Below are 26,718 nucleotides of genomic sequence, written 5' to 3' on the forward strand. Positions count from 1 at the left end.
TGACATTAGTGGAGCTCAGGACTGGAAATGCACAAATTCAGTTTAAGATAATGTGACACCTTTGAGTGTCTACGCTCATATTTCTAAGTGGCCTTTGCTGTAATGGTACTGTATACTAAGACATTCAGCCTTTCCCCCAAACTGCCACAAACCCATTAAACATAGTTTTCCCCTTAGCCTCACCTAAAACAGGACAACAGAGAACCAAAGGAGAGATCACTCACTCAGAAACAGAGAGGAGACCAAGCAGGTGGTAGAAAGATGACCTTTCTCCATGAGGTCAAATAGCTTTATTGTGATTAAACACTACAATACAGTATATATCCATAAAAAAAAAAAAAACTCTATAGTGTATATAAATTATTCCTTCCATTCAGTAATTCTTGGTTGTTTTTTTTTTTTTTTTCATCTCCATTACAGCTTTGGTACAATGTGATTTTATTATATTTTTTTTAAATACTTTTAGCTTCACAAACTCAACACAAAGTACAAAACTAATCCGAATCAGGGATATTACAATCTACACAGTGGTGTTCAGTGGTAGGAAAAAATCTTACCTCAATGAATTCATGTCACTAGCTAAGCTATAAAGGCATACCTAGCAGACATGACAAAAATATGCACCATTAACCAGCAAACATTTTTTTTTTCAAAATTTTATTATTTTAGTTTTTTACAGGTTTTTCCAGCAGCAAATCACTTGAGCATAGTCAGTACTTCTGTCCTCAACTGATTATTCTCTTGTGTTCCTCTTCATTTGAAGGCCATGAGATATTTGTCAAATAATGCACCGCTATCCTTGTATATCCACACTAGGCCACAGTGTCAGTACTTGACCTGCCACCCTGCATTGTTAATGCTCGCACAGTTTGTCCTGCAGCTGGCAGAAATAACTGGAACGTTATTGGAGGGGCAGTGTGGGGCAATCAACCGTAGGTTGTTCTGTGGGGCAGGAGGTATGACATTACAGTAAACAGGCATTCCAGTGGCTGTAAGTGTTCCTTGACCTGATTGATTAGGTAGCATGATTGGTTGTTGATATGATTGTTGTGGCAGTCCTTGAGAACCCTGGGTCATTGGCACCTAGACAGAGGTAGAAAAATAGGTTGAAAAAAACAGTAATTAGTAAATAAATTCAAGTAGGTCCTGAATATTCGAGTTTTCATTCTATCTGAATTATGTATATGACACTCTCAGACAAAGTATGTCCTTTTCTGCTGCTCAGAATGGTTCTAATTCCTGAGGACTTTCTGTTTACTAGAGATGGCTTAATGAGAAATCACTGTGCTTCTTGGTACTATTAAGTGGCACTGCCATGATTTGGCTGAAGTTGAACTACCAACACCAATGCAAATGGAAGACTCAACCCTTATATACCTAGGCCATTGTAAAAGTGTAGGTCTTTAACCTGTTCATTACCTTTAAAACACATTTTTCTGTATATTAAATCTGAAGACATAAAGGGAAAAATACAGTCGTAAGCAGTTCCTCTGTTTCCATCTGTGTTGATGTGGTGTTTTCAGGGAAACTGATGGAAGAGATGAATGAGTGCTTTATCAGTGCAATTTATGGAAATGAATTAACAACACTGAGTTTCTTAACTTTCCAGAGGGATCACCAGGAAACATAAGCACCATCCACTTTGTAGGTGGCCTCGTATGCTCTTGTCATAACTCACCGAACCCAGGTATAAAGAAGATATCTGGGTAATTTATAGACTTGGTAAAACACAAGCCACTTCCTTCCTTCCTAACTCCAATAAACACATCTCTCTCTGGATACAGTATATTTCAAAAGGGCAGGGTGAGATGCTCTCTTAAGACACTGGCAACAGTCTTCACAGATGAGTGATTTTTAACTGGATCAGGCAAAGCCTTCTATTTTATTACAGAAAACAATACTGCACTGGCAGGAAAAAAAAATAAAATAAAAAAGCAAAAAACAGAAAAGAGAAAAAGAGAACAGTGTTTCTGTCTCTTATTTCTTCAGTTCATTTCTGCAACAAGAAGTAGCATAATTCCTTCGTGCTTTGTGAAGTTTCACCCGCACTGCGGGCTGTAATAAATAGTTCATTTAATGTATTCCCAATTCACAATGAAAATCGGGAGTACTAAGAATACATAAACAGGAAGCAGAGAAACCAATTTGACTTAAAAGGGCATTTATCTGGAGGCCTCCTGCCACATGCTGCCCTAATGAAGTAATAAAGACCATTCCGTGACATGAAAACTTAATTCAATTATGCACTCTCCGAAGAAAAAATAAGTAGTTCTTGCAGCTTGTGATACCTGATAAGACGACATGGCTGGATACTGCACCATCATGCCTTGCACCTGGTTTCCCTGTTGATTATTCATCAGGCTCTGGCTCTGGGGAGGCTGCTGCATTCCCATGAGGCTCTGGAACCCTTGCTGCTGGTTCGGCAGGACAGGCTGGTAACCTGGCAAGAAGAAAGCCACCTTCAGGTACACTGTTGCTTTTAGGGCCACAATTAAAACCATTCTCAGTCACAGTGAACATCCTGCAGCCCTGCAGGAGGGGAGAGGCCACCTCGAGGTACAGGTGATGTCAGGATGCAATTTAAAGTCCTGCACAGACACAGGGTGCCACTGGTTGCCAGCTTCTTCCTCTGAGGCCACTCCCCCTCAATTTCAAGGACACCAGCACTTGGCCATCACCGTCTTACTGGGCAGCTTTCCTTCACATCACATTTCTTATTTTCAGATTTGTGCCTCAGAGAGCACTCTCCCTTCCTCTTACCTTCCTTGCAATGCTCCACTAGCATGATATATACAGAGATGGCTTTATTTAATCAAGAACAGCATCTGTATACTCAGCAGGTACAAGGTTTCCTATACAACTAGAGCACATAAAGTATCATAATTTATCCTACTCATTTCACATTCGGCACAAGAGGAACTCAGAAGTGCCTGCCCAGGTATGAAACTTCGGTGCTTCTGCTCCAGCCCCCTGTTGGTCTGTGTTCAGAGGCATCACAACATGGCTGGCTTCCCGCAGCACAGCTCCTATAGGGCTGACTGAGAAGTGGGCAGAGCCCAGAAGATCTAGAGGGCAAAGCTGCTAACGAGGCAAGAGTGTGGATGGGAAATAACCCACACGGCAGCAACACAACCCAGCCTTGCTGGATGAGAGCGAGCTTACTGATGGAGGCTAGGAGTTGGAGATGAAGAACTTTGCAAAAAAAAAAAAAGGTGGAAAAGTAAAGGAAGATGTAGAAAAATCCTGTCCTTGAAAAATACAGCCAGCCAAGGTCACTATGGCAAAGAAGAATTATCAGAAGCAGCAACGCTATGTTATTTTTATATGAAAAACGTTGTGTTGTGTCTGCTCAATTTATATTCATGAATATATGGTTTGATATAATCAACGAATTGGAAATCATCATCCGAGTTTTTCTTCATTATGTAAGAAAAATAAAGTAACTTATGTCTCTGTTTCTGCCAGTCTATTGCGAACTGACAGTTCTCCTTCAAAACCTTTCCTGACGCCTGAGGAATGCTGGGGATCTCCGATCATTTTTGGGCCTTTTCTACAGATCTGAAATTAATGTCTTCTGTCAGACAAGAAAAATAATAAAAACAAAAATTAATTCCATGAGTGATTAACTTGGCTGGAATATAGCGTCAAACACCTACCAAATGCATCAGATTATTATACATTCAAATTTGCTCTTTTCTTGCACACAAATGAAGAGTCAGCATATCTTTCAGTCACAAAAATTACCAACATCAGAAATGCTGTAACTGAGTTTACAGAAGGCTTATGAAGCAATAATAAAACTGCAAGTCGTGTTCTGCTTTTTTATACCAATTATGGAGAGAGAGAGCAGAAAGGACAGAAATAAAAAATTTAGCACCACTATTCTGATATTTGAAAGACTGGAAATTTAAGCAGAGAGGAACCAACAGTGGAAACCTCAAAAGATAATCCATTTCATATCAGTGGCAATTGTCAAATCAAGCCACAGATGCAGCAGTGACGGATGGCAGATAAGAGCTCATGCGATGCTAAGCTGAGGAATGCTACCAAATGTTGGATCTTGGCTCTGGACCGCGATGCACTGACACAGGGTAGTGACAGGTGCTCCACAGACAGACACCATCGGGGTCAACATCAGAGAAGCCCTGCTGTCAGCTCTCAGTGTAATTGCATTACCATTATTTTTATCAGGCTGCTGCTGATAGTTGTCTCTTCACCTCGGCGCTATGTTACATATTCACCAGTAGGATTAATTTATTGCCCAGTGCAGATGTGAATATCAAGCTGAAACAAGTTATGAAAATGATGAAGTGGCACCCTTATGCTGAACACGTAGGTATCATCTCATGGGGTTGTTAAAACAAATGTCAAATGCCAAAATGTACTGAGAAAAACCCTTATCTGTATCAGCAAACACTGCTGAGTAGATCATAGAATCACAGAATGGCTTGGGTTGAAAGGGACCTCAAAGAGCATCTGGTTCCAAGCACCCTGCCATGGGCTGGGTTGCTAATTACTACAAGATCATACTGCCCGGGAACCCATAATTCTGGCCTTGAACACCTCCAAGGATGGGGCATCCACAGCTTCTATGGACAGCTTACTCCACTGCTTCACCAGTCCCTGAGTGAAGAATTTCTTCTTAATATCTAACCTAAGCCTCCCCTCTTTCAGTTTAAGTCCATTTCCCCTTGTCCTATCACTGCCTACCTGTGTATAAAGTTGGTTCCCCTCCTGCTTGTAAGATCCTTTACAGTACTGAAAGGTTGCAATGAGGTCTCCCTGGAGCCTTCTCTTCTCCAGCCTAAACGATCCAACTCCCTTAACCTTTCACCATAAAAGAGGTGTTTCATATGATGGTGCAACCACTGTGCAGTTTAGGTGCAAGAATGCAAAAAGTGTTAAAAGGGTTCAAGAGCTGAAGTCTGCCAGGCTATGGATGGCAACTTTAACGACTCCATTACTCTTCAGAAACTTCTTCAGCCCACGGGGCACATACACCCCTCGTCCATGTCTCAGCACACACAGTCCTGCTTACTGCCCTGGCAATCAGAGAAGGCCTCTTTCCCAGTCTCCTCTACAAGTTATTTACAATGCTCTGAGCACCCAGAGGAGCCTCAATATAAGCAGAAAAATACTTCAGATGTACTCTAACACGCTTCCAACGTGATTAGATGGGAGCAAGGAGATCTTCACGTAAGAATCTGCCTGCACAGTGTCCTGACTATTCCTTGTCAACAAGGGAAATTGGCACTTCTGTTATCCAGAAGGAGATACCGCATTCTCTTGACCACAGCTCCCTTGAATCTTGTATGGGATGTTTAAGAAGGTTACTGGTTGGCTTCTGTTTCTGCACAGAAGTAAGAGGAAAGAACTGGCACTTTACACGGCAATCCATTTGTACAAGATACTGCTAAAATCAGAAAACAGGTGTTCTGAATTTTCCACCTCTGCAGCCAAAACCGTGCAGTTTTGACTCGGTATTTCATATACTTTCACACACAGTCCAGGGGAAGAATGGAGATGAGAGAAGTGAGAATCCTAACTCCTGATAGCCTCAATATCCCAGCTTTTTAGCAGTGCTCGTGAAACTCTACCATTCTAGCAAACCACCAATTTTTTTTGGAGAGCACAGATTGCTATTTCCCCAACACTATTTATTTTGTACACACATGGTAGTTTCAATCCGGAACTCAGCTCTGCCGTGCTTTTGACATGCTATTTATTTTTCAACAAAATGAAAATAGTGCAGTGTTGTCAAAAGGCTCGGGAGGGAAAGCCATGCATTGCTGGGCAGAGATGGGCATTTTGGAGCTACACAGGTATCAGGAGATGGGTGAAAGCAGGAAATGGCACCATGCTTTCTGCAGTAATAGTTTTCTTCATACTTGCTCTTTTGCTCGTTAGCTTTCATACTACATAAAGCGTAATCCTTAAAAGCCTCTTTACTGTCCCCTGAGAACGCACATACGTGGGTTATTTTCTAATGGCAGTACACATCAGATGAACCATCCTATTACTGCAAGCTCCAGGGCCTCTTTACTGCAATTATATCATCCTGCTCTATGTTATCTCTGCTACAAAGGAGGATTTTTTAAATCAGGGCAAACATGAGAGACATTGTTAAACAACCAGAGGAACAAATCGTGTGCAGAATTTCAATGAATGCCTCAGAGGAAAAACGAGCCTTGGATTGCAGTCTAAATGGAAGAGGCTGACGTATCATCAAGGTAATGCTCTGAACCTTTATAGCCTGCATCACCATGCTGACAGTCAGCTAGCTGAAAACTCCCAGAGGGAGAAACACTACATGAAACACCCACAAATGTTTTAATTTCTTAATGAGGCTATGGAGCTTAGAAGAGAAAATGCAATGGTCTCTCACCCCTGCCAGTACTGTCACCCAGAGCTGTAATTATAGCAGGCTGGGTGCTCTGCTGGCCTCAGCACATGTCCTTCATGAACAGCACACTCCTTTCAGATTTGAAGCATATATTAACAGGATAGCTTTATACTATGTGCACCAGCGCTCCGGGTAAAAAGCAATCAGCACTTTGGATGACGAGAAATTTGCCTGGCATGACTCCCTGAACCACAAATCTTATTCTGCTCTCACCACTTGCACCTAATGGTGTCTTGAATCTAAACTCAACTGATGCAAGCACATAAATTCAGAGCAGTTTTGGTGTGAAATAATCTGAAAGCTCATCTACTTCCTCCAGTGTAGTTCTTCAAGAAGCCAAGCCATGGTCACCAGCAAACTCAGGACACAGCCAAAAGGCATGTGCCTTTGCAACACACTGCAGCAACCTGGGCAAGCCAAGTCTGAAGAGAATTCCAGAGGAAGACCCCTGGAGAGATCACAGGGCTGGGTGCAAGGAAGAGTTGGCTGCTGGTGGATGGTTCTTAAGCAGAGTAGAAAATGGCATAAGATTAAATGATTGGAAGATAAACCTAGAACAGTTCAGATTAGAAATAAAGTGCAAAACTTCAGCACAGCCTGTAATTAGGAAGGGTGCAATCGACCTAGAGATGAAGCTTAATAAGAACTTCTGGGAAGAAAGGTATGATTAGAATATGCACTGTGTCCAGCACAGTACAGAGCATAAAATTACACGTTTGAGACTTGAAATACTTATGGAAAACGTGAGCCAGTTAGCTCTTGATATATTTTCAGTCTTCAAAAATATTTTCAGTCTTACAAACACTAAGCTCCTATGTGTGACATGGACTCCCATTCCTTCATCTGTTTCCTTTGATCCCATACTGGCATTGCCACAAGTTGACACCACATGGAGAGAACTCACATGTGTAAGGCGGCTACTGAATGGCTATTTCTGGGCTATTTTAGATTGCTTCCCCTCACTGAAGTAATGGCTCCCCAAGTTTTTCAGAGTGAATGTGGCCACAATTTTGCCAGGCTATAATTACCTTTAAATATTAAAATAAGGTGTGAATGGGACGCAGTTTTTGCCCAATAATCATAGCAACTTAAAATGCTGCTGAGAAGTTACTAGCCAGAGAAGAAAATCTGTCTTCATAGAACTACAATTCAGTCATGCACACAGGAGCAAGTTTTGGCAACTCTTCTGTTAGCCAAACGCTCAGAGTTGGCCCATCCCAAAGTACTTGCAAAGCTGGAAGAAAGAATAAAACTGAAGCAAGCAGTTCTGTAGGAGCAAACACTGTCTTAACACAAAGAACTCTTTCATTCTCCAATCTAACTGCTTCCTGTAAAATACCAGGAAAGAAAGCAGGGCTAGGGAAGTGGGCTCTGCTCTGCCCCTACTTTGGTACAGGACAGTTGGCCAAGCCATGGGACATGTATACAAAAGTCCCTTCCTAGTACAACTGAAAGAAGGAATTTGATGCAGTGGATTTCAGCTAGCTAGAACAAAACCCTGGGAGGGTTGTTGGTACCTCCTGCTGATGCTCTTTGCCTCACATCTGTATTGCAACCAGATGTTCACCGCCTACATGAACACATAATGACCACCTACAAAACCTCCCCAGACACTGCTGGCTCTAGCGCACTGTGCTCAGCCTGGCTTCTCACATCTGCACCTCACGTTACATTTCCATGGCTGCTGAAGAAATCCTTTCATTTTTTCCACTGTGCAGTTGGTCAGTATCTGGCTAGTTTCACACGAGTAGCAGACTGGAAGTCTTGCTGAAAGCATTGCTGTAAAATTAAGCTGAGCTGGATTTCAGCCTCACCATCCTTAAGTGTTTGCAGTTTGGAAGTCTCCCACAGAAGCCACATTAATTAATGTCTCCCTGCTGGTGCACCAGTTTCTGCACCAACCTGAAGACTTAAAATGCATCTTGTGCAGCTGGAATTGAAAACACTTTATATACAGTGTTGTTGCTCCGGCTTGGATCTGAAATCTGAAAGACATGCTGTTAGCCATATCGGCTGCAGTGGATCAGTCCACTCCTACTGGGCGTGCTTTCTCTCTGCGCTACACATAAAAATGTCTTCACCTACTAAGACAGTTGGGCTTTGTGTTCCCCTTGAAGACATCTCAGATAATTTATGGGTATAAGCTGGATGCCATGTGAGCTGGAAGGACAAATACAAAGTGGCTTAACACTAAAAGTCGATTCCCTTCCCCTCAAAACATAAGGCCAAGCAAATGTCTTGTTTTCATACTTGCACAAACGAGAAACAAGAGCATCTATGCCTGAAGTGAAGAGCTGGGGTTATAAAACAGAAGGACTTTGAATTTACTTTCTCAGTACATAACTGCTGCCAGAATTGCAGCTCCCTGGTTCCTAAATAGGCCTTAGCTCTGCTAAGAGCACCTTCCTGCTTCTTGAACCCAATTAACAAACTTGTCGCTGGCAGACCCACTGAAAAAGGATCACATCCAGCTGCATTATAGAGCTCAGCAAGCTGTATGCATCAGAGATAAAAGAAAGTAAGACTTTATTATCATAATAGAAGGAAGAAAAGCATTGGTTAGAAAACAGCCTGTTCCTCCTGCTTTTTATCTGGCTTGCAAAAGTCTATGTTCCACAAAGTCAGCAGTGCAAAAAACAGTATTAAAGTTCTTTCACTTTCAGAAGAAGAAATAGGATGTGGAATACAATTTTGCATTATTCTGGAAGGACTCATTTGTAGGATTTGGTTAAAACTGCTGATGAAAATACGCATACACAAAAGAAAAGCTGTTGAGTGTAACAACTCTGAAATCCCCTGTCGGGTAGTTATATCCAGCTGGTAGAGCAGAGCCTGTCTTATCTGCTGAACTGCCCATCCTTGTCTTCACCATTTATTCTTTTTCAAAAAGCTATGCGAAATCTTGTTTTGCAACCTGGAAGAAACCCAAAGCACAGAGCATTTCAAGTACAGTTTCATGCACTGCTGCAGACACCACAAACAACACAGGGAACTTCCCAGCTGCTAATAAAATGCAAAGATCAGAGGAATAACACATCCCATAGCTAAGCAACCCCCCCCCAAGTACAAACGATTTAGATCAGGGCCTCACAAGTCTATTTTTAACTCTGCTTGTCCTACATAAACTGGAATGAGGTACATTTGTAGCAGATCTGAGGGTGCTTTGTGCATAGCCTTTTCTTCCAGAATAGTAACTGCATAAAACAAACGGCCCCATCTTGCTGGAAGAAGGCCTCCTGATATGGTGGTCTAGAATATGCCAGCATGAAATGATGAAAGTAACACCACATACCTGCAATGCTTTGAGCTGCTTACATGTCAGCACCAAAGGAACATCCATTACATTTTCTTTCACCCTTTTTCTAAGAAGCCAGGTTCTAATTGCTGGAGACGAGGAATAGCACCAACTTTTAAGAAGACATTTCTATGCATGCTCACTGTCCCATGGAGAAAGGATTCACAAAGCACTCTGAACTGTTATTTAGACCTTTCCGTTCCACTATTGAAGCAACTGCCTTTAGGGCAGACATGCAAAACTGCAGATATCACGAAAGACAGTTTATGAATGACTTAAAGATGCATACCTGCCCGTCAGTTACTTTTCCACACCTTAAAAGGTTTGTTTTAAAACTCTGCATGTTAAAAAAAGCCCAGACAAATAAGAGATACTATTAAATATTGTCATTATATACCTAATGAAATCACAGACTGTAACATCTTCTGAGACTAAAATTTTAATTAAGGCAGGCTGGCATTTTGGCTTTTTTCCTCCCCCGTGTTCCAAGGGAACAGCAGGTAAGGTCAAACAAAAAGCTTATGTGATAAAATTGCGTGAGAGCACTCCTAGGAGACCTGGCATTATTAACAAGAACACGAAGAAGGGCACAGTTGAACAGTTCAAAGATAAATGATTGCATTCAGTTTACTTTTCACTAGCAACTGGAGAACGCAAGAGCTAGTTTTTGACAAGAAATGTGTATTAACAAGCATCAAAAGGAGCTAGAAAGGATACAAATACAAGAGATTCAAGGTTGGGGAAACATTTTTCTTCAGTTTAAAATCTCCGTCTATTCTTTTACTTCTCTATACAAAGGATTTCTAAATTATAGGGACAGCTGTAAGCACAACTTGCTAGTGCTTTCTGGCTTGACGCTGAAAATAAACCTGTTCTTGCTGAGAACCTAAAACCATGTAATTATGTGACGCTTTCATCACTTACTTTATTCTCTTTTCAATACCCTTCTATTTTATGTTTTAAGATCCTTTAGTTCCTGTTTCTCAACACCTATTAGAAAAATGGTTTACTCTCCTTCTTGAAGATAAATCTGAAGATAAATGGATGGGCACCTCTATCAGACACGGTATGCAACTCAAAGCTTCAGCAAGACTCAGAAAATGCTATTTTTGAGACAAAATCCTTTTATCTCAATTCAGTAAAAATATAGAGGGAATGGCCAGCTGCAACCCAAAATAATTGCAACAGAGTAATGCAGGGCTCCATTACAGCAGCATAATTCTGGTGAAGCAGCTGATCCGGGATCCTGGCGCGTACCAGCAACACAGAGCCTGACTTAAACGCACTAACTCAGACAAAGCATGTGCAGCTGTTTTGGTAATCTGAGGCTTCTGAATTTTACTGGAGCCAAAAACTTCACCCAGCCAGCAAATGACAGAGGTGATGAGAGGGAGAGGAAGAAAGTATTTTATGCTGATGAACTAAGTACTCAGACATGTGAAAGGACAGCCTTTGGGGGATGGAGTTGGAAAGAGTTTCCCTTTGATTAGCATGATAAGCAATGGCAGATACCCAAAGCCAGCCTGGTGCCTGCAGGGTGGTTACTGAAGGGCTTGGGAAGCAACACTTTAAGAAGAGCAAAGCGTCCTCCTCCCAGTGCAGCTAAGGTACCAAAGACAAGTGCTAAGGGCTCCTCCGCGATGCTGGTGGCATCAGGGAAGGCCTGAACAGCCTGGCCTGGAAAAGCCAGGTTCAACTCTCTTTCTCTCAGCCACTGCATGCCAACCCCACTGACATTAATGAGAGTTAATACGCTTGCGGATGACTTGGAGTTTCTGGATTGCTCTTATGAGCTCCGCTGTTTAAAAACAAAGTACATGCAAGTCTAGTCACAGTTCTAACCGCAGTCACAGGTTGTTACATAGGCAAAGTCTGTTGCACTTTCTCCTTAGGGGATTTTTCAGTAGCTGATACATAACTCAAGCACAACAAATAGCTACTGTACAGCTAACACCAGTGTAAAATTCCCTTCATATTAATAGCTAGATTCCTTCAGCATATGCCATGCTGAAGTTCTTGCTTCACATTGAAGCTGTGAGATGTAGAGGGATGCCCTTGTCAGCAACATGTTACAGAGGGTCTTCCTGTAGAATGAGCACATAACACTGCACTCTGGATTTGCTGATTTCAGAGATAAAGTGTCCACACATTGTCACAGAAAAGCTAAACTTTCTTAGAAACTAACATTTACAGTGAACTGGAAGGAAAAGAAGCATATCATTGACTATTTTATCACTATTACTTTCAGGAGGAAGCAGAAACCAATAGCTTTGATTGAAAACTGCAAGAAAAAAAACTTCCCTTCTTATCTTTCTACCCAGAAAACTGCACTCTACAGAATTTCAGGATGTGACCTCAGTAACAAATGGATTTGTTTTCACACAGGAATACTTTTTCACTTGAAATGGCAACTTCCTTTAGTTCAGGGCAGGAATACCAAACTGAAAAAACACTGGCGCCAAGTTAACTCTTGATATATACATACACACTCTCAGATGCATGCATGTCTGCATCAGTGGAAATGAACAGATTGAACAGAGAGCTAAAAGCACGTTAAGTAGTAGCCCACGTGCTGCAAGCTCTGTAACTAACCTAACCACCTGCTTTAACAGTGACATGCAGGGCATGTGGCAGCTCCAGACGGTGTGATGCAGCCATTCAGTGCAGGGCTCCCCAGTAGAGTTTGTATGTATAATGAGAACAGTTGATTAGCATTCCTTCCTATAGTCCACTGGGGAGAACAGTCCATGTCTGATCACATCTGAATGGTTTCTTCACCCAAGCTGGGTCTCAGTATGATCACTTTCCTTATGATGTGCAACAGTCCTGGCCTTTCCAAGGACACCAGTCTCTCAGCTGTTTTTCCAGCTGTTTTTTTTGACTGACGGTGTCCAAGACAGAGGAAGACAACAAACGTCACAGACATCAGCTGGGCTACTGGATTTGACTGAGCACAGCTGTTCTCTGTGCTGGTGGTTTGAGCCCTGTAACACAGAGCAGGCTGCAAGCAGCACAGCTCATGAGATAAGCAGTACTCTGTGTGATATGGCCTGTACATATGCATTTCGGTGATTGCATTCTGTAATACTAAGCAATTTCTGGCCATAGTCTATTATTTGAAACTGCTTATGCACTGCTTTTGTTAGCAAGTCCTTAAGAGCGATGGGACTGCGAGCCGACCAAGCAGTATAAGGTGTGACTCTATACACAAAACCAGCAAGAATAGATTTGAAAAAGAACTACTTCATCCACGCGAGCTGTTAGCACTTAAATTCAAGCAATTTCAGCAGGTTCATCCCTGCATTACATCAGTCTGATTTTCTGAATTGACACCAAATAAGCAAAGTCTTGACTGCCCATGCCCAAATTGGCAAAACAATGCTCTTAGTATTGGTGGAATATCTATAAACATAATCCCAAGGTGAACCTCCACCATGCCAGCTGCCAAGTTCAAGGAATAGCTGCAGTCTTTGCACTGAAGACTGTGCTTTCCTGAATAGACAAGGCAGCTGGAGACTGAAAACTAATTGCCCAGGAGAGGCGCACTAAGCTCTCCTGGAAAATTCACCAGAAAATCTCACTACACTGAACTGCTTTAATGAGCATAAGTGTTTACAGCTGCACTCAGGTACTGCACACGTTTAGGTTAATGCATCACATCACTGAGCACGAGGAGCTGTTTGTTTACCTATGCCATAAGGGCACCGCAAGTTGTGGGCTGCATCCCCCAGCTAGATGCGAACAGATGCAAGGATGATGCTGAAGCCAACACAACTTCGATGGAGCATATGTTTGCCCATATGGGTCCAACTGCAAAGATCGCATCTCTTCTGAGTGCAGTCATGCAGAATGTAATCCAAAGCCTACCGAAGTTAGCAATCAACTTTAACTGACTTTGCACTGTACTGGGAGCATCCACCTGCAATGTGATGATTACTATGGCCCCTGTACAGCAGATCCCTTCAGCATATGCTTAACTTGTGAACATGTGAGTGGATTTCTTGATTTCAGAGCAGTGATTTACAGGCTTCTGGACTGAGGCCAGGGAACTCAGCTTCTTGATAGAGGAAATCTCCAGCATACTGGGTTGTTTATTTACAGTACATTACCAGCATCTTTTAAAAAGCTCATGAGAAACTTGACCAGACAGGTCCGATCAATAGAAAGAAAAAGAACCCCCCTGCAATAAAATTCAGTTCTACAAGATATGAAATCAACCCTTTTCTCCGTGCTCCTTTTACACAGTCACTGCTTAATCCACGAGCTGAAAAGCAGGGCAAGGTGGGACCAAACCTGTATTTACATGGCCCTATGCACAACACAATAAGCACTGGTTATGTACCAAGAGATATTAGCAAACTATAAAATAAATAGCACCAAGGGAGGAATTTGGCACATGTGGAACAAGCAGAGTGTTTCCAGTTATCCTGACAGTACAAGCAAACTCCTCTAATTTACTAATAGATCCTAGTCCACTTTTCTTGGTTTTCTTGTTAATTCAGAAGAGGAGAGAATTGGGCTAGAGATTTTCTGCTAATAAAGCAATCATTACCATTAAGATCTTCCATTTCCATTGTCTTTTACCCCTTGAAGTACAAGACAGAAGACATGCACATGAACTTGGTATCAATCTTTCCACACAACCAGTCCATTCTGTATTAGTGCAGTAAAGTGAACACCTATTTCATTCTGCCATGTATAAAAGGAATACATCAACCTCATTAAAACCAGGCTGCATCTCCCAGATAAACCTTTGTCTTCAATGGATATGAACAGCAAGATCTGCAGACGTAGCCACCCCCATGCCTAGGTTAGCTTCACTCACAGTCATACTACTCATCTAGCAAGGGAAGAGGGAGTAAGTGATCTCAAGCCAAAAAAAAAAAACCCTGAAAAACATTTCCTTCTAACATTCCTAATACAACCCTACCCATTTCTAAGACTTCAAAATCTTCATTTGAATTAAAAAAATAAATGAAAACAGTTTAATTGTTCAGAGGCAATTTAAAGCTTTTGCTTCATTTCTTGGTTTACCATTTCAGGAGAAACCAGTTTCACTTCACAGGAATTTGTGGCTTTTATTTTTCTTGGTTGAGGAATCTGCAAAATCACTTCTTCGTGCAATTAAATAAACTCCTTTGATAGATCAGAGGGCTAAACCTGAAAATTATGCCTATCACTGGATCACAGGCAAATGCAATTTCAATTCCTGTGTTGGGAGGATTAACAACTGGAAGCACAACCTCATGGTGTATACACATAAGAAACGAATAGATGTGACTCTATCAGCTGCAGACTCTTTTGCAAAGAAGAAATCTTGGTCTGAAGGGACCAGGGGAGAGTGAAAAGGGAGAGGGAAGATGGGGGTGGCTTCAGAAGAGACCTTTTCGTTTCTACACTTATTCCTGAGACTATCTTGAGTCAACCAACAGTCTGACAGTAGTGCTTAGGACACAAGCAGACTGCTGCTACAGCTGGTGCAGGGTTATCACTGTGAAAGGATACTTCAGTTAACCCAACCAGTGCAACTGCCTGAGAAGGCGGATCTGACAAGCAAAAGCACCTTATCTAGATATAAAAAATAATCTCTTACAAGACTATGTTTGTGAAACCCATGAGATCAGCTCTGAGCTCTGCCTCTCCTCTCAAAGCATCTGCAATTGTGCAACCGTTATGCATGCAAGACTTAATTTCATTAGCCAACAAAGGCAACACAGTACACTTTAAAAGTCTCTAGAATATTTGTGCTTTGTCTGCTAACATTGGGAAGTTATGTGCAAGGTATGCAATTGTGGTTGATCCTACACATTCAGAGCAATGGAAAATGCACAGATCAAACACATATGGAGTCTTCAGCTCAGTATGAAGACTGAAGACAACCCGGGTATGTGGTCATTGCAGGCTTTTGAGGCAGCAGCAGGATTTTTTTTTTCTTGCATATATGGTAAATATAAGCAGGCTTTTCACTTGCTTATGATATAGTATACTCCAAATACATTATTTCTTTCCATGTATTAGTTTTCCCACCTGTAGAATAAAGAATTGAGGGGAGACTTCTTCATGAGACATTCTTCTATTCAGCAGTGCCATACAGTGCTATACATGTCCTGGATAATGTCAGTGGAGAAAAAGCTGATCTTCAATGTAATGTATGATACGAAGAGACCTTCGAGTACTGAATTTGTTAAGAGTTGCATACAGAGTTTTGCAAAATTTCCAGCTGGCTGAAGAACCCTACTTTGAGCCAACAAAAAGATGTTTCTTCTGACAGCACCTCTAAGGGCAGGGCTGAATTGCCAGAGCCTGAGGTCTGCCACTGGCAGGAAGGTGAGGAAGAGGATGCAGTGGGACTCATCTGTTGGAGAACTGGTCTTAGAACACAGGTCTCAGCAAATCATGAAGGCCAGAAAACAGATACAAATGTGCACTCTGAAATTATCCTGGAAGGATTTTGTGAAGGCTTCCCAGTGCTTGCCAAGGGACAGCTGCCAGCCCCTGAGCTTCAGCTGACAGCAGAAAGGGTTCTTCTGTAGGTAACAGACTTAATTCAGTGCTTTTTCTCAGAATTGTAAGTACATGCCATCTTTAGCTGCTCTGCTCTTATGAATTATCTCAATATATGTGCACAGGTACATATTCATTCCACTGAAATTAATGCAGCACCATCATCAGAGTCTACTTTAGACTAAAATGGTTGACTCCTGCTTACATCCTCTGGATGGGGTAGCTGATTTCATACACTTCTGCTGGGGCTGCACAAAGTCAAACCACGAAGCAGAAATGTTTCTCCATGTAAGATTTATAACACACATTTTTTGAAGTGGTAGCTGATGTGCCCAGCCAATCTGCTGAAAATGTCTGTGTAGCAAAAATTTTTGAAAAGAGAAAATCACAGGATCAGTAAACACATCTGCAGAATATTCTTTAGAAACTAGTGATCATTCTGAGTAGCAAACCTTGAGAACAAACACAAACTTCTGTAACTGGAAAAGGACAAATGTAAGTCATACCTATTCTAACTGCTCCACATGACACAGTATTAAGTCTGCATCTATAAACTTTCCTTACAATAGCACCATTCTTCAATTTTAAACAATTAGTATAGCTTCTTAAAACTAAAAAGCAGATGAGTACAATCTTTACCTTCTAGCAAAAGACCTGCAGTAAATAATTTTCTAATTATTAAAAAAAAAAAAGCTGACTAATGTATACACCTTGTTCTCAAAATTCTGAAGTAAGCCACCACATCAATTAAGAGAAAAGCACTTTTTCCCCATCACAGCAGAAGCCACAGCAAATTGGTTCATAAATATTCACTGGTACTTACGGCATGGCCATAAAAAGGAGACACTTTACTGCCTGTCCTGAAAATGGCTTATTTAATGCCAGGACATCACCAAGAAAAAATAGCTAAGGAGAGGCTCTTGCTGCAGGTGGCTTCCAAGGGGCAGCAAGGTCCTGCACCAGACTCAGGTCATACTGAGATGATCTGCTACTTTGGCTGGGGAAAGAAATGATGGATGAGCTTGTATCTGTCCAGTGCTTACATTGACAGGTGAGCCCTTTTTTTGGTTTTTTAATCCAGGCAATTGATTAGCTTGGTGGATATTCTGTATAGATAGCAAATGAAGTCTATGAAGCAAGAAAGCTCCTGTACTGCCCCACTGTCCTGCTCACTGCAGAGACCCTGTCTGGATCTCTGCGTGGATGATCCAAGCAGTAGAGCAGCAGAAGAAATGTGTATGAGTCACAAGCAAAGCTATTCCAGCGACACAAACTGCATGGAAGAATGAAAATTAACAAATAAAAAACAAATGCAAGCATTTTTGAAGATAAGTAACTATAATCAGATAATGGTTGTAACTACAATACATCCCACAAAAGTGCTGTCTTCTTTACAGAGCAAGGCAAAGTTTCCATTTATATATATGCATATATGTATGTATATATAAAGGCTGCTCAAACCCATTTGATAAAATAAGTTATGATGCACTACAATTTACACAAATAAAAGTCCAGCATAGCATCATGACTATGAAGTATGAAGATAACATATTGTGCTGGCAAATGATAAAATTGCTCACAGTGACAGCTGTGATTTATTGAAGCAATTCAAATACACTTTGAACGTATATTAGCTTCGCCTCTGCCCACGAAGGGCGCATTTTAGCAGGGTAGGCCACACCAGTGATAAATTACATACCAGCAAGAAGTGAAGGCAATTGGCAACATCAGATGCCCAAAGGCCCTGAATTACTCTGATAATGTGGTTTTCATGATAATACCTCACATGCAATGGCATCTGAGCACACAGAGAAACATAACAAAGCTGTGTTTTTGTTGGCTTTTTGGAAGATAACATTGCAACAGTGAGAGCGACTGGGACTTCCCAGCTAAGGCTGATATATAAAGCATTTATAAATTGGCTCTGGAAAAACATTTGGCACATTGCAGAAAAACATTGCAGTTTAGCTGCTACCTTTCATACAGAAGCTGGAAAATAATGCCTCCTGTTTCCAAGCTGTAGGCAGTGAGACAAAACATAGGTTTGAGGCCTACGGGCTGCAGCTCCCATTCAACGTGGCTGCTGCAAGGCTCCAAACAGACTGGTGAAACAGCTTAAGTGCTGCCATGATTCCATGACTTAGCTATGCTCATACCCAGAACAGGATGGGGAAAGTACAATAGTTGGCCACTGAATCCACACTGGTCTTTGCATGAGCATTTCTGAGAGGGAAGCAAGTTACTACTTATATGTCCTACTTGCAGTGATGGTATGGTTCTTCCTACAACTCAGAGGAGCACTGAAAGGAGAACACAGTACTGAAGAGTCCTCCTATAGCAAGGTCTTACTACTGTACAAGCATCAGAAAATATTTTACTGTAAGATATTCTGGGCTAAATTCCACTTTACGAGACACTAGTCACAGACCACGCCAGGATTGTCTTCGTAGTCAGCCTGGGCTTCAGGAGTTGCCTTTCTAAAGAGACTGTGTCCCAAGATTGAGAGCCACACAATACAGTTCCCCCTTTCTGACACACTGGGAAGCAGGCCTCTGTGTCGTTATAGTTCCTAAATTAACAACAACATGTGAAAGTAATGACTCAGTCAAAGCAATTACATCTTGCTGTGGATCAAAATAAGTTTATCAGCAATTATACAGTAATCAGCTCTTATCCAAAAGATAAAGCGCATTTAGCAGAGTTTGTTTCTGGTGGGCATTTTTAAACTTCTGTTTAATCCAAAACACTCTCTTGAGAAATGATAATCAATATTCATTTCTGTAATACCCATTACTTATAACCTGAGGACCTCAGACATATGTGTATTTCGAGATGCAACTTCTTAGAGAAAGTTGGCCATTTCTTGAATTTATGCCAGTAAATGACTGAGAAAATTGGGTTTCTGCAGTTAAGCTCCATATGAAAAAAGTGCCAGTGACATTGTTTCTGAAATGGTACAAAATACCCTACATACAGATCGATTAAACAGTAAGCTGGGTAAACACATTCCCTAGAGTTAGGTAGTTGGAAAAGGTGCAAAAGTGTCAAAACTTAGTAGTTGTTTTCCTAATTTTCTTTCATTGTATAGGGAAAAAAGAGCTCAAACCTTTTTCAACCTGCCCTCATCTTTTTCTTTTAACTGATTTAACAGTTAGAAGAAAGATTTCTTCCTTGAACTGAAATTCTTGATAGTACAGAAATTACAGAATAGTGTACATTATTGCTTTCATTTATTTATAGCACTATTGCACCATAATTCTTCAGAAACACTTGTAGGAATTTAACTGTTTGCAAGGTAACTTTTTTTTTTTCTATTACTAGCTACTGGAAATAGGGATTCAACATTATTTTAAGCACAACACACTGTACAACAATTACTTTAGTATACTGTAATTAGGATTTTTACATCACTTTATAGAAGTACAAGGCAGAAATGAAATTCAAGCAAGGGAGAAGAACAGAAACATTCTTGTTTCTTCAGTAACAGCAGCTTGAATACTAAAAGCTGTAACAAGGAAGTCTTTCCTTCCATTCCTTTCTTCAACCCATATACCCTTCAGGTGTGCATTTGCTAAAGAACTAGAGGAACCTTTTTGCAGCATCCTCTATCAACAGAACAGAAATATACTGCCAAATTTTCATCTCTGAGCAAGGGAAGAAGAATGTCCCCTCTCTACTGCAAAATGGGCAGGAGGAAGCAGTAACAATCACAGCCGAGACTTGGTTGGAATTATAGGAGAAGAAAGAATACCCTTGCCTATTCCACTACTCACATGTGCTTGCTGTCCTGAAGCAGTGAAATAACCCTCATAGCACTCCAGTAACCTGGATGGTAAACCTGAATGAAGAATGCTTGCTTTTATTCCTTCCATACCCTCTAACAATGATGGTCTCCTGGGTCTTCAAGACACTATCATTATTACAGAACAAAATGGACAATCTTCTAACACAAAGAGCACGTTCCATTATGATTTCAAGACTCTTTGCAAGAAAAAAGGGTAAATGGAGAACGCAATCTGCTCCTCACTCTGCCTCCCTTTACCCATTTTTTTCCTGCACTGCTCAGAAACTTGGCAAAGTACATATTTCCCCTCCTCTCTTCTTTGTTTTTAAAACCAAGCACTCAGTGGCACCCACCCACTGCTTTACTTTAGGGCTTTATCAATTGTAGCAATGCAAACAGCAAGTTATCATGAAAAATGGAAATTCTCCATTTATATCAGATCCCCTAGTTTTCTGTAAAGAAAATAGCAGCACGTTTTCCAGGCCTAAGACAATGTGGCTCTGGAAATCTGCCATAAATGGTAAATACAGCACCACATAAAAGGCTTAAGTATTTTACCACATGCTTTTACAGTCTAGTAACTGTAATATGCCTTTTTGCTGTGTTGCCCTTCACATGAAAGCAAAATTTCCCCATATTACGTGTAATTTTTCTATTATGTCAATATAACAATCTTTTGTAACACGAGAACAAAAGCTTTTTCACCTTTGTGTGATCAATGTTATTGCTCAAGCAAAAGTAACTGGTATCTCTTTGTTAAGACTCTGTTTTCATGTACTGTCAAATTACAAATACAATTCTAACTCAGCAGATAACAATTTGCTTTTCAGACTAAGAGTGAGGTGGCCTAGGTGGAAATACTCAATACCTTACATATCCTTGGACATAAAGCACTGTTCTTCCCCAGGATCTGCACACAGATATGAAATCTGATTGTGCAGGATACACCTGTCTGAAGTGCCAGCAGAAAGTTAAGGTCTGATGTAAACAGTAATCTTCTTATGCCAGAGCCACTCTCCCAGTGAAATTGCAGGACTTTCCCTACCAAAAGATCTTCTGTGCTTCCAGAACAGATTACTCCTAAAGGCAGGTTACGAAACAGATCTGGAGCCGAGCATACAGACATCTGTATAGTAATTTGCAGCTCTCAAAATGCAAGGCAAACACTGAAAGTGTGAGAAATTTGTCACTGCTTGGCTAGAGCTTCACTGCCTTATGGGGTCACACTTCCAGCATTTTAAAACTGAACACAGTTCAGTTTTGTGTCCATATGGCCTCAGAAAGTAGCTGGGCATGTGGTTAAATATACAGACATCAAGGAATGGCAATGCAAAAGTAGCCCCTACAACCTTAATTCCACCAACTTACGCCTACTTGAATAAGATGTAGTATTTAACTACAGAAAAATCATATATACTGCAACAGAGTTTGCACTATACAATGCTAATGTGACTGCATCACAATTTCTCACCTTCCTATTTCCTAAGTTATGAAGCGCAGGAGGACTTCAAAATGGATTTGATCACGACAACTTACAAAGACTTCACCTTGACCCTCACATAGTGCTAGATGTTCTCATGCACAGACAGATCAGTATACACTGCTAGCAATTTTCTCCAGATGTATCCGTTGTAAGCCATGGGGAAAATCCCATGAGTAGTACACTAAGTCTGAATTTCAAAACGTCAAGACTCAATTAAATCTGCATCTACTTTTGCTAGGGCACTCAAAAGATAGTCTTACTGAGAACTGACTTGCCAAATGTTAACCTCCTACCCTAAGATATGCTGGTGTTTCAAGCTGCAAGTTTTCTTTCCTCCTTGTTTAATTCTACAAGGAATAATGTGTCTGGCCACACGTACTCCTCATATGCAGAAGCCACACATGTGGGTCTTTTATAAATCTTATGAAGGAGGTTCTTTGGAAAGCATTAGTTTGGCACAAATCTCATAAAAAAAAAAAACAGTCAAAAAAGCTCTACATAAATGTTATCTTGTAGTATCAATGCACGGATGTTGGAAGATTTTACAAACTTGGATGCTGATCAGTTGGGATCAGAACATAATCCAATGGCTGGCTTTCATGTGAAAGCAGTCAAACTAGAAGGACTATTTCAATTATTCATGCCTAAACCACCCCTGCTATAATACAGTGGTTGCTCTTAACCTCACAAAGTTGTTTTCAAGGAAAAAGGGAAAAAAAAAACCCAAAACAACATGTAACCTGAAGAACATTTTAAATAAGACTAAGCTGCTGGAACCAGAAGAACTAGAAGTCACCCACATTCCTGCAACAAGGGACAACTCTCTGAGCCCACAGAAATTTACCTGAGGATGCTAAAGGCTCACAGACTGCATTTCTAGTACAACAGACACAGTGAGTTGTATAAGACACAAGTGTTTAGAGAAACATGGTTTTAAAAGGAACAGCTTCAGTATCTTTTTGGTTCTGCTCCTCTTTGGATGCTAGAAACTAACAGAGTAAAGGTTAAAATTTAGCTGATAAGAATACCCCCAAAATACTTAAAGGCTTTGCTCTGCAGCAAGGTTAAGGCAGTTCCCTAAGCATCTCACACGTGTTCTTGACTTGTTTCTCTTCATCCTAGAGGTCCTGCTTTCCCTGCCAGTAAGTGAGTTTGGACCTTGGACTGGATAATATGGATTGCCTGAAAGTCCTACTTTGACTTACAAGTATTAAAATCAAAATCTCAGACCCAAACTGCTGAACATGAAGATAAATCAGGTATTCTTTCATTTCAAGTGTGAAATTAACCACCTGCACAACAGATCCTCCAGCATTCTTCCCATTCCAACAACAGCAGAGTGTGACAGGTCTGAGAGCATCACAACCCATATGAAAAGCAAGCTAGATCACATCTCTAATTATAAAAACTTCGTGGGGTTTGTAAATTACTACAGTATGAGAGAAAAAATGGGTTATTGCTTTCACTCCAGAATATGTCCAGACCAAACAGCTCTAGACCCCATGATTTTGAAAACACTAACAGAAAAGTAAATGCTGCTGTAAAATGGATATCCAGCACAAGTCTCTGATATTCGTTTTTGTGCTCAGTGACTTCAGCATTATTAGAGCAATTGCTCTAATAACTATCAGTGTACTTACACAAGGTGGTACAGGTTTACCAGTCCATTTTTTGTGCCATTGCTGTTCTCTCTCCTCACCTCAGCTTCCTCTTCGGCACTCAACAGGCACACCTGGTGTATTTAAACTTTAACAGTCCTACAGTAAACAGGTAATTTAGCATTTCTTTTCAAAGCCCATGTTGGCATCACTCAGCATAGCACCCTGCTGGCATTCCTTCACAGCACATAGCCACTATGCTCGCTATGGATTCAGGGCTTTTCCCTCTCATTTTCAATTTTATGGATGTACTGAGTGTTCATTTACAGGAGAAATTTCAGAAAAAAGAGTTCTTGCTGATTAATTATGGCCTGCCTGCTTGGAGATGGTATTTTGCTTGTCAGTAAGAAACACCTCTCTAACGTAAATCGGACCTTCACATGTCTACACCTGTTGCTCCAATAGATCATATCACTCTATATTTACACAATGGACCCTATTATGGCACAAATAAACTGTCTAATGCATTTCAACCACCACTGTTAACTTATATTAAATCGGGACTGAGTAGAAAGAGCAGAAATCAAATTAATTGTGCTCTCCTCCAGCCTTCAAATTGGTCAGAAAACTTGGGTGCTTTTTTTTTTTATTAAGACTAAAAAGTCTTTACCCAACCAACCACACACCAATTACTTGACTAAAACTTTTAATAAGAGCAAATAGCTCTGCACTTCCACTTTTTCCTTCAGTATCTGGCAAGTAAATACTCAAAGGGGAAAAAGGAATGCACGTGTACAAGCTACAGTTCCATTTATTAACTTCTGTCAAACTGAAGCACACTCTGTTAGCTTGTGTAGCCATTCCTCTAGTCTCAAATTTGCAGAGTGGAAACAAGGAGCGTATGTGCAATTCAGACATTCCATTTCTTTTTCACATTTTATAAAACTCAGAAATCTCTTTAGCTTAGTTTGAACCCAATCTAGTGGGCTATCAACACCTGGACATAATGGATAAAAGCAGCTGAGTTTTTATCACTGCAGTGTTTCCACCTTGAAAGTGTAACTGACCCCTTGCAGACATACAGTGTCTCCCATAAGTCAGTGGAACCAGGAAATACTAATGTGTTATCTGTGGAGTCATGGAGAAACATACATATTCGTGTAAGCACCATATTAAGACTGAAGATGGTCAACCAGACTGTAAGACAAGTAGATTTTGGTTTAGGCTCTAAGCAGACAAGTAGAAACCTAACTTTTCCTTTAAACCATGATAAATATTCAGATCTGTGTGCAACAGAAACAAAAATAATGTTATTACCACTGACTGAAAGGAGACTGAAAGGGCAATAAGACCATAACAGGCACAGAAACAGTATTTTACTACAGCACAACTGTTCAATTGTCCTTTTCAACACAAGAATTAAGGCACAGCAAATTAAATCTACAGGTAGGTCCAAAAAAACAAAACAAAACAAAAAAAAAAAAACCAACCAACCAAAAAAAACAAACCAACCTCAAAAGGAGGTAATTCTCCATACAGAATGTAGCTGAACAGCAAAATATTTTCCCCTACAGAACTGTGGATATTAGGAAATTTACACGCATTCAAAAAAGCAGCCACTCAAGTTCAGAGGGAAAAATCACTGAAGGCTGCTAAGTATGAAGGCAAGGAGCACCTCTGCTGCGAACTGCTCATAGAAAGGAAGGTTTCTGAGGAAATGTGACCACGTGCCTGACTGTTCTGCTATTCTGCTGAACTGCTGCTATTCTGTCAATCCTGAAGACAAATACTGGACCTTTTCTCTCATCTGTTGTGGTTGACTTATCTTACTTTTCAATCAATGATAGCTCCTTTTCTTTCCTTCATATTATTTAGGAAGTAGTTACAGGCCAAGACCCGTAACCAAGGACAACAAACAACTACGGCTATCACATAGAAACAGTTGAGATATATGTTGAGACATGCTTGCTAGAAGAGCTTCACTTCCTTCATTTTCTTTCACATTCTTTATCACTAATTATCACAGCATCCTTGACAAAGCTCTGTGACAAACCGATGCCTCATAGCATACATGCTTAATCGATACTTCCATTGATCGACTTTCACTGAGTTGGTAGAAGAGCCTCAAGGTGAAGTAAGGTTAGCAGCACTGCTTTGGGATACAGCAGGCACGCATGGGAGCTGCAAGGCACAGCGGTGCAATTTGTAATGTCAAATCTTCAGTCTCCCTAGCAGCTCTGAGCAGCTCACCAGAACGGAGCAAAATGCTTATGGAACATGGTATCAATGACAATTTCCTGGAAGGTGGCACTGATGACACGGTGCCCTGGTTCAAAGCTGTGAAGACACGCATGCACCTTGGACATTGCTTTTTCTCTCCATAATACAAGCCCTATCATGATACATTCTGCATGTGCTATAGTTGAGAGAGCACAACTGCATTTTTTCTACGCCAGCACTGCAATACTAATACATAGCTCATCATTTGTATGGGTATAGAAGGTGCTTTGTAAAAATCCAGCTCCTCTCTTTTACACACAGATCACAGACAAATTCACACTTTTCTAGAACAAAGGAAACCTAATTCAGATTTCTGATTCCTTTATTACATGATATAATTATATTTTACCAGATTACTTTTACTTCGCAATGTAGCTGCATTTATAATTATTTACTGCCCAGCTCAAGGTTAAGTGAAGAAACAGCCTCAGCTGAGATTCTGTTTAAGCCCTTATTTTTCACAATGTGCCACAGAAGATTAATTGCTTTATATTCTCCAGTGAAGAAGGAATTAAAATTGTGTTTGATATGAACTATTAACACAGCAATCATTTTGTAGGAGCACTTTTTTTTTTTTTAATTAATACATTTCTCCTCTTTTGCTTAATCCATAAAATGGCACTTGGCAACCTTAAAAATTAATTTTTGGAGGTTCCTTGGAAGGACCTCTAAAAAATCCAGTCTTCTGCACTCCTACAGTGAGAAAATGGCAATCCAACAATGCTGAGCAGATACTATTGAAGACGTTCTGCTTTTATCAGCACATTTCATGGAAGTCCTGAGGACAGTGCTGAAGCACGTAAATTGTTTTGATAACACAGGCTGATACAAAAGTGAAAGGATACATATATATGTCACCTAAATATCTTGCTTGCTCAGAAAACCCTTCACTTCATTTTTTATTTTGTTTTAGTTAATGCCGCAGGTCTACAAGCTTTCAGAGAGATGCTTTATTTTAACACTTTTTTTTTTTGTCTAAGTCATTTATAACCGAACAGGGCCGAAGATACATGTAACACCAGGGCTGCTCTGAAAGTAATGCCTTCTATTTTATTGTGTTTCAGCAGCGGTGACAGCAACTCTGGGTTGCCCCTGCTGGTGCAGATTTGTATGAGCACAGCACACAGGCTCTTGTTAACTGCTGGCAAAAATGCATAGCTAGTGGTGGTGACTCTGTTGAAAAACCAGTGTTTTGTAGCTGAGAATTTCCTATATCAAACAGCATTACTGTTCTCTTTATATCTGTTGCAGTTTCCATGGAAAGAAATAGCAGGCATTATTTCTGGAGTTACCTACATATATAGTCTAAACATGTGCTTGCTTAGAAATGGGAGCTTATTTAAAATACCTTCTCTGGGCTAAGATGTTTCA

The 26,718-nt window shown here is 40.6% G+C and overlaps 1 protein-coding gene across 22 annotated transcripts in view; it reads right to left on the reverse strand.

The window, feature by feature from the left end:
- Positions 1-254: 254 nt before the first annotated feature.
- The window catches only part of ARPP21 (cAMP regulated phosphoprotein 21), a 185,304-nt gene continuing 158,840 nt past the window's right edge, over positions 255-26,718 (reverse strand). For all 22 annotated transcript variants that reach the window (XM_065753352.1, XM_065753350.1, XM_065753354.1 and 19 more), the window contains 2 exons: positions 2,289-2,440; positions 255-1,083 (listed from right to left, as the gene is read on the reverse strand). In XM_065753352.1, coding sequence (XP_065609424.1) covers positions 826-1,083; positions 2,289-2,440 — 410 coding nt within the window. In that variant the 3' untranslated portion in view covers positions 255-825. The remainder of the gene's footprint in view (positions 1,084-2,288; positions 2,441-26,718) is intronic.

The sequence above is a fragment of the Cyrtonyx montezumae genome, unplaced genomic scaffold (genome assembly GCF_038088225.1).
Source record: "Cyrtonyx montezumae isolate F1298 unplaced genomic scaffold, pur_monq_1.0 scaffold_8, whole genome shotgun sequence".
In the NCBI taxonomy this organism is placed as follows: domain Eukaryota; kingdom Metazoa; phylum Chordata; class Aves; order Galliformes; family Odontophoridae; genus Cyrtonyx; species Cyrtonyx montezumae.